The sequence below is a fragment of the Stegodyphus dumicola genome, chromosome 3 (genome assembly GCF_044657685.1).
Source record: "Stegodyphus dumicola isolate Sdum_Otavi_A_Nest chromosome 3, ASM4465768v1".
Classification (NCBI taxonomy): Eukaryota; Metazoa; Arthropoda; class Arachnida; order Araneae; family Eresidae; genus Stegodyphus; species Stegodyphus dumicola.
This window is the reverse complement of record NC_140770.1, coordinates 181,192,768-181,205,409: the sequence shown is the minus strand read 5'-3', so window position 1 is coordinate 181,205,409 and position 12,642 is coordinate 181,192,768. Positions and strand designations below refer to the sequence as shown.

At 28.4% G+C, this 12,642-nt stretch overlaps 1 protein-coding gene across 2 annotated transcripts; it reads right to left on the bottom strand.

Moving 5' to 3' along the window:
• Positions 1 to 454: 454 nt before the first annotated feature.
• Positions 455 to 10,333, bottom strand: LOC118188428 (uncharacterized). Of its 2 annotated transcripts, none has more exons than XM_035358867.2 (5): positions 10,177 to 10,333; positions 6,910 to 7,039; positions 3,983 to 4,128; positions 3,697 to 3,832; positions 455 to 761 (listed from the first exon to the last, which is right to left on the bottom strand). In XM_035358867.2, exons 1-5 carry the CDS (start codon positions 10,211 to 10,213, stop codon positions 512 to 514), a joined length of 699 nt encoding a protein of 232 aa, XP_035214758.1. In that variant the 5' UTR covers positions 10,214 to 10,333; the 3' UTR covers positions 455 to 511. The 2 variants fall into 2 exon arrangements, with proteins under 2 accessions (XP_035214758.1, XP_035214759.1); XM_035358868.2 differs by having other exon boundaries at positions 6,910 to 7,036; positions 10,177 to 10,323.
• Positions 10,334 to 12,642: the final 2,309 nt, after the last annotated feature.

Here is a 12,642-nt window from a genome sequence, read left to right as displayed (position 1 = left end):
TTTCCTTGCAGAGGCTAAACTTACTTTTTTTTCCTACCAAGGTGTTTTTCTTTTTCATTGTCTATACTTATCTTTGATGAATATTAAAACTAGCTTCGATTTTAAAATATAATTATTAAATAATAAATTTAAAATTTTCTATAATGAAATACATCATTGCATTTCCATCTCACTAACATAAGAATTTAAAAATAATTTACTTATATTTGAATGTGATATCATTTGTATTTTGCAATAATAAGATTAATATTTTATTTCTTAACAAATTTATTATCAATATTCACTCATTTCTGTCGTTTTTCGTGCCAAAAACGGTAAAATAACGGATGTCGTAAAAAATGCGACGCGCGCGCGCTCATGTAAAATTGCCAAGAGCGCGTGCTGGAAGGTTATGAAGATTTTTGAAGTTTGCTGTTGAAAATGAGCTGATGAAGAAAAAAGGTATTCCCAAGAATGAAAAACAAAACAATATTTTTATTGAACCAAATAAGAACTTTGGAATACTACAGTCTTATTGCCAGTTAGCAAGGGCCGTGTTCATAAATTGAATCAATTGGACTTTAGATTCTGTTCCCTTGGAGGGAGTGCCAGATGGTGGTAGAAGAGCGCATTTTGGCGAATCTGGTGTGTATCCTCTGCAGAAGACGTCCGACAAGCTAGAAGCTGACATACCGATCAACATGCTGCCTTCTTCTAGGACACCCTTGCCACACTGTTTCTCAACCATGTCGACGGTGACTTTGAAAAGACGTTGGATTCCACTGAAGAAAAAGAAAGTTGGACGTTATTAAAACTTCAGAAAACTACCAGTATTCAGTAAGACAGTAAATAAATTTTAATTTCTAAAAATGCTTAAAATTGTTGCTATTAATTATTCTTTAAGTTTTACCTAATATACAAGAAAATGTTCTTATTCGCATTTTATTTATCAATGATGCAATCAAGGAAGATTTTATAATTGAATTAGAAAAAGTTTAATATGAATAAGTTATGACATTTATATACATAAATGTCAATGTATATATACGTATATATATATATAATACATTTCAAGGCTTAAATACCATACGTATTTTATTATTCATGTAATTTAACTTTATCAGGAAGTTGTGTATTTTAATACCATTTTATCTTAGGTCTAAAATTATGGATACAAAACTGGTGTAGAATTTTAAAATTCTATAAACTATAGCATGCAGTAAGCGAAAAAATGACTAGCAATTTTTTTTGGTTTATTTAAAGGTGATCTGCTTTCAAATTTTATTTTTTATTAACTTTGTCAACTATCTAAAAGACATTTAGCGAGATCAAATTATACGCGTAAAATGTTAATGTTATTTGAGCTCAAATGTCAAGATAAAAAGTTCCAGTTAACCTCTCGATATATTGAAATGAAAGCAATAATACTTACTTCTAAATTTTCCATTAACATTACACAATGAAAGTCATAATTAGTTATTGCCACTTGTAATAGCATAAATTCTGAAACAAGTGTATTTAATTATTTGCGCTGCTAAATAGTTCTATTTTTAACTAATATACGATCCAATCAATACTTAGGTAAATATGGTTTGGTTTATTTAATTGCGGCAAAGCATGAAAGAGCTAATCGTCTTAGAGTAGGAATGCATTCGTGAAGGACTCTCTAAAGGAAACTGGCTCGTATGCACACTTAACACTTGAGAAAAGTCATGGAAATTCTCAGGCAGCTAGCCCGTTTGCCTGGAATCGAACCGATGCCAAACTATCGGTGTTTAGCGACCTATGGCTTCACCGTTGGTAGACCCTTAGATATAGACAGAAGTGTACTTTTAGAAAGCCTTTCTGAAACATTCCTCATGCAGATAACAACTAAACTCTTTGCTGTATTTAATGAATTTCAACCGATTTAATTTACCTAATTAACACCACATTTTTTATTAAAGGTTTTATTTTAATATCAGAGATAGTATTAAGTCAGCAGTCTATTTTAAATTTATTTAAACAAACTCTTAATATAAAAGGTAGTGATAAGTTAGCTTTTTCCAGAATTTTTAACCATTACCAAGTCTTATTTTAAGTTGCTTTAGTTATAATATGACGATTATTTTACAAAATAAAATTTAATTAAACTCAGCCTCAAAAAAGTTTTAACGTATCGATTACAAGGAAAAGTGAGAATTGTTCTGGGAAGATTTCGTTACACACGATGATTCTGCTGCAGGAATGTAATGGAGAAGATATAATTCTAAATTTTCTTTTGCGAAATAATGGGAATATTTTTTTAATCTATGCAATATTAAAAAATTGTTATTTATATTGTAATATGAAATGCAATTGTAATCTGGGATATGACATTCTCAGCATTATATTTATTTAATTAAAATTTGCATCTAAAATTTAACTTAAATTTTTGTAATAAAATAATTAATTTTTTAATGTATTGGTAAGAAGTATTTTTATTCCAAACAATCATTTGAAATGTTAAATTTGAATTATTTAAACTGATCGATTTCGTAACTGGACAGCCAATCAATAATTGATTGGTTGAATATTTTTTAGTCAGTCTGCATACACCGCGGAAACGATATAGCAAAATATTCAAAAAATTATATTTATTTCTTCGATTTATTTAATTTATTATAATAAATATTATTATTTTGATTTCAATTTAATTTTTCAACTTGCAATATATCTCTTGTTCCGAGAACATTATGCTCACACTGAAAATTGCTTTAACAAGGAAAAGAGGTCGCAACTAACTTCTTTCTTTATTTTATTATTTATTAGCTGCTACCGTGCCAGCCTTCGTCTGGCTTTTAAATGTACCGTAAAAATGCCTGAAAAAAGTGTATTACATATAACAAAATTACAATGAAATAAACAATATCCCTTAGTACAGATATTAATTATCCTAATAAATAAATTAACGAACTTCTCTCAACAAACATCCAGTATCCAAAAGAAACATTAAATTTAAAAACTGCACAAAATTATCGCTCTCATTTTTACAAGTGGCAACAGTGCTGATTTTCAACAGTCAGCAGTCCAGTATACAACTGAATAAAAACTGTTGCCAAAACCACATTTCTAAAAGAATGAAACTATTCAAAATGATACAATAAAATCGAAAAGATAAAAAAGAAATCTGATTCGAATTTTGAAAAAAATCGCTTCGAGGTGCACTGGCTGTTGTCTATGCACTGGCTGTTGTCTAGATGCACCTATGTATCAAATTTCGTAGCAATGGGTCTGTTAGCTTACGCGCAGCAGGAACGGAAGACACACGGACTCTTTCTTTTATTAATGTAGAGATTATTAATTGATTACTTTATCTTTACTTCGTATTAATTTTTCAAATTTCGAAATATTCATTGTTTATTGTCAGTCTACTTAATTCTAATTAATTTATGAATTTACCATTATTAGGGAGAGAGAGAAATAGATAAAAAGAGAGAGAGAGTAAAAATTAATATTGTTCAAAGGAGAAGGCGTGAAAAATATACAGTGTCGTTGCCGGAACTCGACCCTTTATCTCTGGAATACGCGTCGAGTATGGTTCGAATTACATCCCGAAGACATGCGGAAAGGAGGAAGAAAATACCTTAAAATGTTTCTTACGTAAGAAACGCTAAACGTAGTTTGGCTGTCGTTGCCGCACGCATACCGATAATAACATTATTCTGTTTTAAACACTGGAAGAAAGAAAATACTTACCAGCACATAATAGGAATTCTGTCTTGGAACTTAGACTCTGTTGCTTTCTCTAAGGCAGCCATGAGATCTTCTAAGTGGGGCCTAACGTTATCATTGGACAATACCTTCTGGAAGCATGGGGCGTTCTTCAAATATTCTAAGGAAAAAATACAATCATAAAATTGGGCTGCAGAAAAGAGACAATAACTTGTGTAAAGAAAGGGGAATAATTATTTTTCATTTATTACAGGAAAATAATTTGACATAAATAATATAATGCTTGAGATGATTTAGATTTTATACTTACGGGCTCGTTCATCTGTTCCGTGTGTGCACATGAGAGTTTGATATTTCATTGGTTCAGCCATAACCATATCATATACCTCTTGCAGTAAAGGTGTGAAGCAAGATTTGGAATAGTTACCCATGCATTCCATACCTTCTTGGACAGGCCTAAAAATATACATAAAAAGAAAATGTGATTTAAAGCTTTTATAAACTATAACATGTAGTAAGTATGAAAATGGTTCTCTTTCGGTTCTGTTAAACTTTTTTTTTTGTGTGTATTTTTTGTTTATTTAAATTTTCGCTAGCTAAAAAATTGTGTTTATACATTCACCATTTTAGCATTTGGTGATTAGCTGTTGGTTTGGCAGTTTATATCTTCAATAAATATTTCCAGCAAGTTATTTCAAGCTAGAAAACAACCTGTTCTAGATTATTCGGGCTAATGCCGCGGAAGCAGGTCACGCATAATTCAAACTATAAACTTTCATGCATATTGTATATGTTTATGTCTTAATATAATTAGTAATTTTACTTTGTTTTTGAGAATGTTTAAATATTTATCGAATTTGTCTGCGTATTTTTCGAAGTGCTATTTTTTTAATTGTATTTGGATCCCCCAATGGTCGACGATGTGGAATAGAATTTCAACAGAAGCCATTGTTATCTCGGATTGAAGTAATTGTTAGTATCACTTTCTCTTGTATTTTCAGTATGATTCTCTTAATCTTGTGTTTTCTGATACTTGAAACGCTTAGCACTTATAATGTGTTCTTCATTCATTTTAGTTCTAATGCTGTAAACCATTTTTAAAAGCATAAGAAGAAAATATGTGCGAATATATGCATGAAAGAAAAAATCCCAGTTATCAATCAAACGATGCATTTGACTATTCACGTAACAGAACAAACTGTACGAGGCAATCGTTAAACCTAAACCTAAAGTTGCAATGCACTGATTTCTAGATCATACTAAAACTTGCGCGTGTTTATTTCTTTGCACTTTTGTGCATAGCGTTGAGTGTGCGTGAGTAGGCACTGCCAAGCATGTATAATTCGCAACCGAATAATCGAGAGTATAAGTACGCAATGGGATGATTAATCGCATTTTAAAACATTCATAAAAAGAACATTTTAGGGCATTTAATTTTCCTCCAGAGATTTATTAATTTTCTTATTAAATATTGGCAGTTCAATATACCTTAAATTTTATTTCTGAAACAACGACGGAATATAAATTTAAAAAATAATGTTCAAATAAAAACGGTAGTGCTAAGAATATTATGCATAAAAATTTATAAAATTGCCGAAAAGTCTGTCGGCGGATTTTAAATGACTACTGTTTGAGCATATAAAATATTTCAGAAAAATTATATCGGAACAATTTCAAAACACCTATTTTTTTATAAAGTTCTTTTTAATTAAATTCGTAATTTATTTTGGAAATGTTGTAATAGAAAAAAAATGTAAAAATGGGATGCATAAGCATAAAATTATAACAATTTTATTTGAGTTTTTAATTGCTTAATTTTTTTTACCCGAAAAATTATCAAAATAAAACTGCTCTTATTTGTCTCTTAAAGCCTATCAATGCTCCAGTGCGTTACCGAATTTAATGCGACTATTTTAACTAACATTACTGTTTATTACTAATACTGTAGAGTTAGTTAATGAGGGAATATGAAATAGTTAATACAACTATTAATGCAACTGTAAGACACTTATGAGCTACAGCTTCACAGAGAAGTGACAAAGATTTGAATCTTGTTCAGTGTAGAGTCCTTGATACCTCATGGACTAATTAATCATAACAAGGAGCACTAAGAATGATTTTACTTTCTTTCCACAACTATTTTACTTTAATGTGAGCTTCTTTATCAAACTCATGTTAAATGTTCAGTAAATTTATATTTAAGTTTACATTACTGAAAAATGTACATAATTAAGTAAATAACTAGGTAATCAAGTGTAGGTAACCTGGTTTTTAAAGAGCACGCAAAATAAAACGTAAACATTTTATATGCCAATACTCAAATCCTGTCAAATATTTATAAACAAAAATTAAATTTAATGGCATTTTAATTATGACTCTTTTATAACCACATTTTTTTCATTTGAAAAATTATAATGCGTATTACAATACTTATTTTTCTGAATACAAAATTTTCATTTATATTTACAAGAGATTAATTTTAAAACCAATTTATATTTTTTAAGAACCATAAAATTGTACATAGTTGGAAACAGCGGGATATTTTTTTAGAAGCATAAGTTCTTCAGATCTGATGATTGTTTAAAATTATAGAGAAAGAAATCTGGTACTCATTATTATTGCAACCAGCTCAGTAAAAATCGCCAAATTTTGAAAAGTCGCCAAAGTCCGGCAACCACGCGCATAACAATTCTTTGAGTAACCCTATAATCGTAAATTGCAACTCCAAAACTAAAGGAAACACCATTTCCTCTGTAAAAAATAGGCGAAATGTACCGTGGGGTTGCGTTATTACGTAAGTACCAGAAATTTATAGCACAGTAGAGTTTTTAGACTTTACAAAGCAGTAAACATGAACAATCAGCCGTGTTACCGTCTGGATTTGAACCCCAAGTCTTCCGAGGTCCAGTCGGATGTTTCAATACTTACATCACGAAGACACTGCGTCGAGAAGGCGAAATACCTTAAATATGAAGTTTTGTTGTCTTGATACTAATTTTAATGTTATTTCAGTGCTTCTTGAATTTTTTTCATACAGTGTTATGCACTATATTCTGCCTGATTGTTCTAAGTAAGAATATTTTCCAAATAACTAATATAGTGAAATTTTATTGAGTTATTTGCTAGGTAAAAAATTATTTTTAGGTAATGAACAAGATTTTACTTTAATATTCTTCACAGTTTTTATAGGCTAGAGGATTTACTAAAAGCAGCTACGTTTCTAAAGTAAATACTTACTCGCACACTTTGTCAATTTCTTCATCGGTAGCTGGTACACCTTCAGTAGCACTAACCAGTACAGTTGCAAGGCATAAATCTACCTCACGCATATGGCAACTTTCAGCGGCAACACCATGCATGGATGCTGCTAAAATTATATAAAATTTCTCTTAAATATAATACGACTTATCAAATTTTGTATAAAAAGCACACACACACATACTATATACATATAAAAAAATTAAGATCTAATATTTTCTAAATTGACTGATTTTTGAAAAAAAAAATATTGTGTAATTACTTCTTTTATTTACTTTATCTTTTTTTTTTTTTTTTTTTTTTTTTTTTTTGTGCTTTGAATTTTGTTTCTAATCGATTATCATACATGTTAGGTTTTTATGACGCCACTAATTATGCTTATATAACTAATTTTACTTCTCTGTAAAAGGTAGTTTGTACATCATAGAACTGTGTAACATATTTAAAAAAGTTAAATAAAAATGCATAAAAATTGTTAAATATTATTAATGAAAACTAATAAAAGTAAGACTTGCTAATCTAAAATTAGAAAACCGTAATTATTAGCAATTGTTTACTCACAGAAATGTATAAAATTTGTTTATTGTGCTTATTATCCAAAACAGTAGAAGATTAATACATTTTAAACTTTCATTGATATATTATTAAATATTTATCATCGTATCACTTTTACCCCAGAATGGGTTAATAAATAAAAGCGTATTAGATTCTTAATTTCGGTTTAATTGTAAAACGGAATGTGTGATATTTGGCGCATTTCTAGATAGTCTTCAATTTTTACAGCGAATCTCGTTTCGGATGTAGGATATATTAAAATTTATATTCAAAAGAGAAAATTTTACTAAAAGCAACTTATTTAAAAGTCTTTAATTTTACTAAAAGTAACTCATTTAAATGTTTTTCTCATCGACACAATGTGTAACTGATATTTAAAAACATAATTCCATTATACATGCTTGGTGGATAACTAGACGCAGATGAACTTAGCGTTCAACATGAAATTTTACTTTGCACATATAAATTTTGCAAATCTTTATTGAAAAGATATTTCTAATAAGGTATTTTTAAGATGTTAGAAATCTCTGAAGATGTAATAAAGGTCGCTTCTTTCGTAAAAGACTAGTATAAATTACTTTACACATTATGACATTTACATCCTTAATATTTTAATCAGTCAAATTTAAATTAAGAAATTTATATTGATTATTTTTTAATCAATTTAAATTAAGAAATTTATATTGATTATTTTTTAATCTTTATCTAATTATTTACATTTTCAGTTTAAAACAACAATGTTCTAAGTAGATAAAAAGACAAATTTTAAATAAGAAAAATATTGGCAAGTTTTTCGGAGACTTAAGCTATCCAAATTGATGACAATAATGTCAAATAGATAAAGAAATACTTTTCTTTCTTAGCTGACTAGTTAGCAAATTTTGAAAAATAGTATTCTAAGATGGCATTAAATCGAAACCACGAGACAGATCTATAGCACACGAAGGACGACGTGTAAATGCGAAATATCTCCTGTCATCATAAAATATGAAAATAACACATCACACAACACTATTTTTCAATTTTGCGCCTTACAAGTGATATGTTTTCTTAAATAACTACATAATTCCCGAAGTATATTATTAAAGTTTCGTTATCTACGCATTTGTTTTGACATTCGGAGAATAGAGATTGTATCAATAAGAATACTCTTCTATGAAGTTGCTGCTAGGTAGTAATGTGGCCAAATAATAATGTAATGTAACTTTTGACACTCTTGATCGAATAGATTTGGCCTTATAAAAGGTTTTTAGAGCTGTCGCTAGCTAATTTTTGGAATAATTTGAAATTTAGTTTTATTTCATTTTATGTCTGCATTGTAACAGTAGTATTTCCATGGTTATTTGAATTTTTATAAAGCATTTATGAATGTTTTGAATTCAATCAATGAATCATCATTATTTTTATCATTAAGGGAAAATAGCTGGTGTATAACACTGTTATTTACTGAGGTAAAAGCATTTTATTGATTTCTTACTACATGAAAAAGTTAAAAATATAAATTTCCAAGAACTAAAATAGTAAGTGGTATTTAAAAGACTGGGAAATTTATTAAAAATTATTGCACGATAAATCTGTAATATATTTAACTAAATTTAGCGATGCATTATTTCATTTAAAGTAGTTGAAATTAATTTATATATTATTATATTTAAAGCCAAGAAAATATTTAAAATATACTTGTTTCTAATTTAAAAGTCGTTCTTAAAGTTTTCTTTTTGAGATTTTAAACTTTCAGTTTTCTTTTTAAAAGCAGAAATGTATTAAAAATTTAAAAAATTCAAAATAATTATCTATATTTCAAAGTTGTAACTCTAAATATCTATAATTGCTATCTCGTTCTAGAATAATAGTTGGTAAATTATATCATCCAAATCTATTAAAATATTTAATAACTTTAATTAAAGATATTAAAAAATAATTCTGTATTGCTTTATTTTGTTAGTACTATAATATTTAAATTAGTAATTGAAGAAATATGTAATAACAATAAATATTACACATTAACGCAAATTTTTATGATGATCCTTAATGTTTATGAAATACTGAAGCGGTATTTTTAATAAAATTGCAGTCAGGAAAAAAAAAAACATACACACACACAAATTTACACTTTTAGAAAAGTTAAAGTTCTTACAATTACTATTTAATATAACAGAAACATTTAAAAATCATTAGCATATATGGAATATGGATAAAAGGATGAGAGCAGAAATAAATTACAGCAGCGAAAATAATTTTAATTATAAATATTATGATTTACGAGAAGTTTTTTTTTTTTTTTTTTTTTTTACAAAAGCTTTAAGCTTTCTGTTCACTTTTCTTCGGGGCTTTGGAAAATTACTTTACTCAAAAAGAGCATTAAAACTGAATTAATAATAAGAAATAATATAAAAATTAAATTTGTATCATGGAGTCAAATATTTGCTCATGTATCTAAAAATGAGCTGCGGCGTTTTAGAATAATTTTCTAGCTTTTTTTCTGCATCGCATTTTTACGGCTTAAATTATACTGCATGTTTCAGATCTGGAACTTTTCATCTTAAATATTTCTTAAACGTAATAAATGGGATCGGACTATGTGCTAAAAGAATTTAGAAACAATTATCTATTTAAAATACGTTTGTAAAATTTAAATTATTGTGCAAGGTCAACCATTTTAATCATTTCCATCACAAAAAATGAACTTACCGACGAGACAGGCGACAGTCGCAACTAGAAACAACATGATTATAATGTGATGGATAAGAAGGAGATGTGTCCCTATACGAATCTACAAAAATTTACCTCAACGGCCTTTTTATGTGTTACTTAAGGAAATTCTGAAAGAGAGACGTCCACTTGAACGTCACAAACACGTGTTTTATTTTTCTTTTTTTCATTTCTTAATCTTGAACCCAAAACAAGTGAGGAAAATTTGATTTCAATCCTAGCTTTCCTGGAGCACAGATTCATGGGAAGTTAAGCGAACTGCGTCACATGCATGTTGGGCTATTGTTTGAGGTTTCATGATCTAATGCCAACCTTTCCTACCCACATGCTTGTTTTTGTGTTTGTGGAGATCTTGATTTTACAGTGGCAAAATTTAAAAAAAATATTATACTGACTCATTTAGTGGATGAAAGAGGAGAGGATATTAACTCATTAGCATAATAGAGTGACAAATTATACTGAAGTTACCATAATAAGAAAAAGTTTAATAGAGCGGGTCCAGCCAATTGCTATTAACTGCGTATTTTCCAATATATTATTAGTTTTATGTAATCACATTTAAGATAGGTTTGCCATTTCATTCGCAACAGCCCGTCTGGCAAGTTGCACGTGACCTTCGTTTAAAAGAGTATTAAAAACTAATAATGAAGGTCAAATTACTGAGAATTCTCAATTTCATATCTGTGCAAATTAGAATTACGTAAAATCATTCATGTGCACACTAAAATTTGTGGAATATTCTTTTTGTTAACAGGTATGCAAACACGTAGTTTCAGTTCATTGCAAAATCAAGAAATCTATGTCGCCCAAACTTATTTTATTTTTCAGATACTCATCACAAATTCATAGCCAGGATTAAGTAGAAAACAATAAATACATTTCAAGTTTAGAACTTTAAAAAAAAGTTTGTTCTTATATAATGAACAAGACGGGTTCATTTCCTGCTTTTGCATACGTAGTAGCAAGACAAAAATTAAAAATATAACATTTTTATTCTATTTTTTAACGTTATTTGTACGCCTTCTTAACACGATGACATCTTTATGAGATTCTGTTTGATTAAGTCATTAGTATTGAATAAAAAGTGACGAATTTTAAATTTTAAACGTGGTGTATGGCTATATAATCTGCATTAGATAATATTATGAAATCAATATATTTACTGTAAATGTTCTTTCCTATCTTTCTAATATGCACATATATATCACAGTTATTTACAAAAAAAATTAAACTATATTAGCAGACATTTATCCATACTTTTACAGTAGTTTTGCTAATATTCAATATGAGATTAGGAAATAAGATTCTTAAGGAAATAATTCTCCTATTGAAGAACAATATGTTAAATATAAACGGAAATTTTAATTTTATGAACAATTTAAACTGCTCTTAAGATATTGCGTCGAGGACATTTAAATCTAGAACAAATTTTCTTGCATTTGTGGTCACCATCCAAAATAAATTGCGGAAAATTAAAAAATATTTATTAAAAACTTTTGTTATTAAGTTATAATTAGTGAAGTTGCAAAACTGTGCACCAAAAGAGCACAGGAGATGCGTACAGAAAGTGACTGCTTCTAATAAGACGCAATTAAAAGAGAAATTAATTTAAGTTTACTAAAGCCATACGAAAAAGGAAAATGATTTTACGAACACTTTTATTTGTTTCATGCAAAGCAAATCATATAATAATCATTAATAAATATAATAACAAAATAGAAAGGACAAAAATAAGACATTATTATTTCCTTGAATCACTGGTGACATGCTTTCATAAAAAGCAATAAAATATACTCATGAGGTGAAGTGAGAATCGGAACAAATAAGAAGTGGTTGCCAAAAAAAATATGTTATTAATTGGAACTGAAAATCGATGTAAATGCGTAAACATATAAATTAATTGAAACTGAAGTAAATCTTTTTCTTTCTCTTTTCATTTCCGCAAGTGTATTAGAACGAATTATTGTCAATATTAGTATTAAAATGTTTTTAAAAATCTGAAATGTTTCATATTTTTAAGGTTTCCTCAAAAGGATTTGTTAAGGTTTTGTATATTTTCGCTAAGCTCACAGTCTAACAATCTGCTCTTTCATTTACTCCTTGTTAACTCCTCTCTATCATTTTGGGTTTTTTAGCTTTATCGTTTTCTTTGCACTTAAGCCACATACAGTTCAACACCCAAATCACAATTTTTTTAAAAGCTGCATATCAGTGTATGTTTAAAAGCCACTTACGTATCAACAACAAAATCTCAAAATTTTTAAAAGCTGCATAGCAGTATATATTTAGAGGTCACATACACTTCAACAACAAAATCACAAAATTTTTAAAAGCTGCAATGCAATATATGTTTAGAATTTCCGATGTGTGTTAAATGTTTTGTCAGTTAAATTTTTGTTTTCAAATAGTTTTTGTCGGTATTTTCGCAATTCATCATATCAATGT

Bases quoted from the DNA above. Each gene is read 5' to 3' on its own strand.
- LOC118188428 (XM_035358867.2), bottom strand. From the start codon at position 10,213: ATGTTGTTTCTAGTTGCGACTGTCGCCTGTCTCGTCG. The intron at 7,040-10,176 runs GTAAGTTCATTT...ATATAATTTTAG, and splicing joins GACTGTCGCCTGTCTCGTCG to CAGCATCCATGCATGGTGTT. The intron at 4,129-6,909 runs GTAAGTATTTAC...GTATATTTTTAG, and splicing joins GAAATTGACAAAGTGTGCGA to GCCTGTCCAAGAAGGTATGG.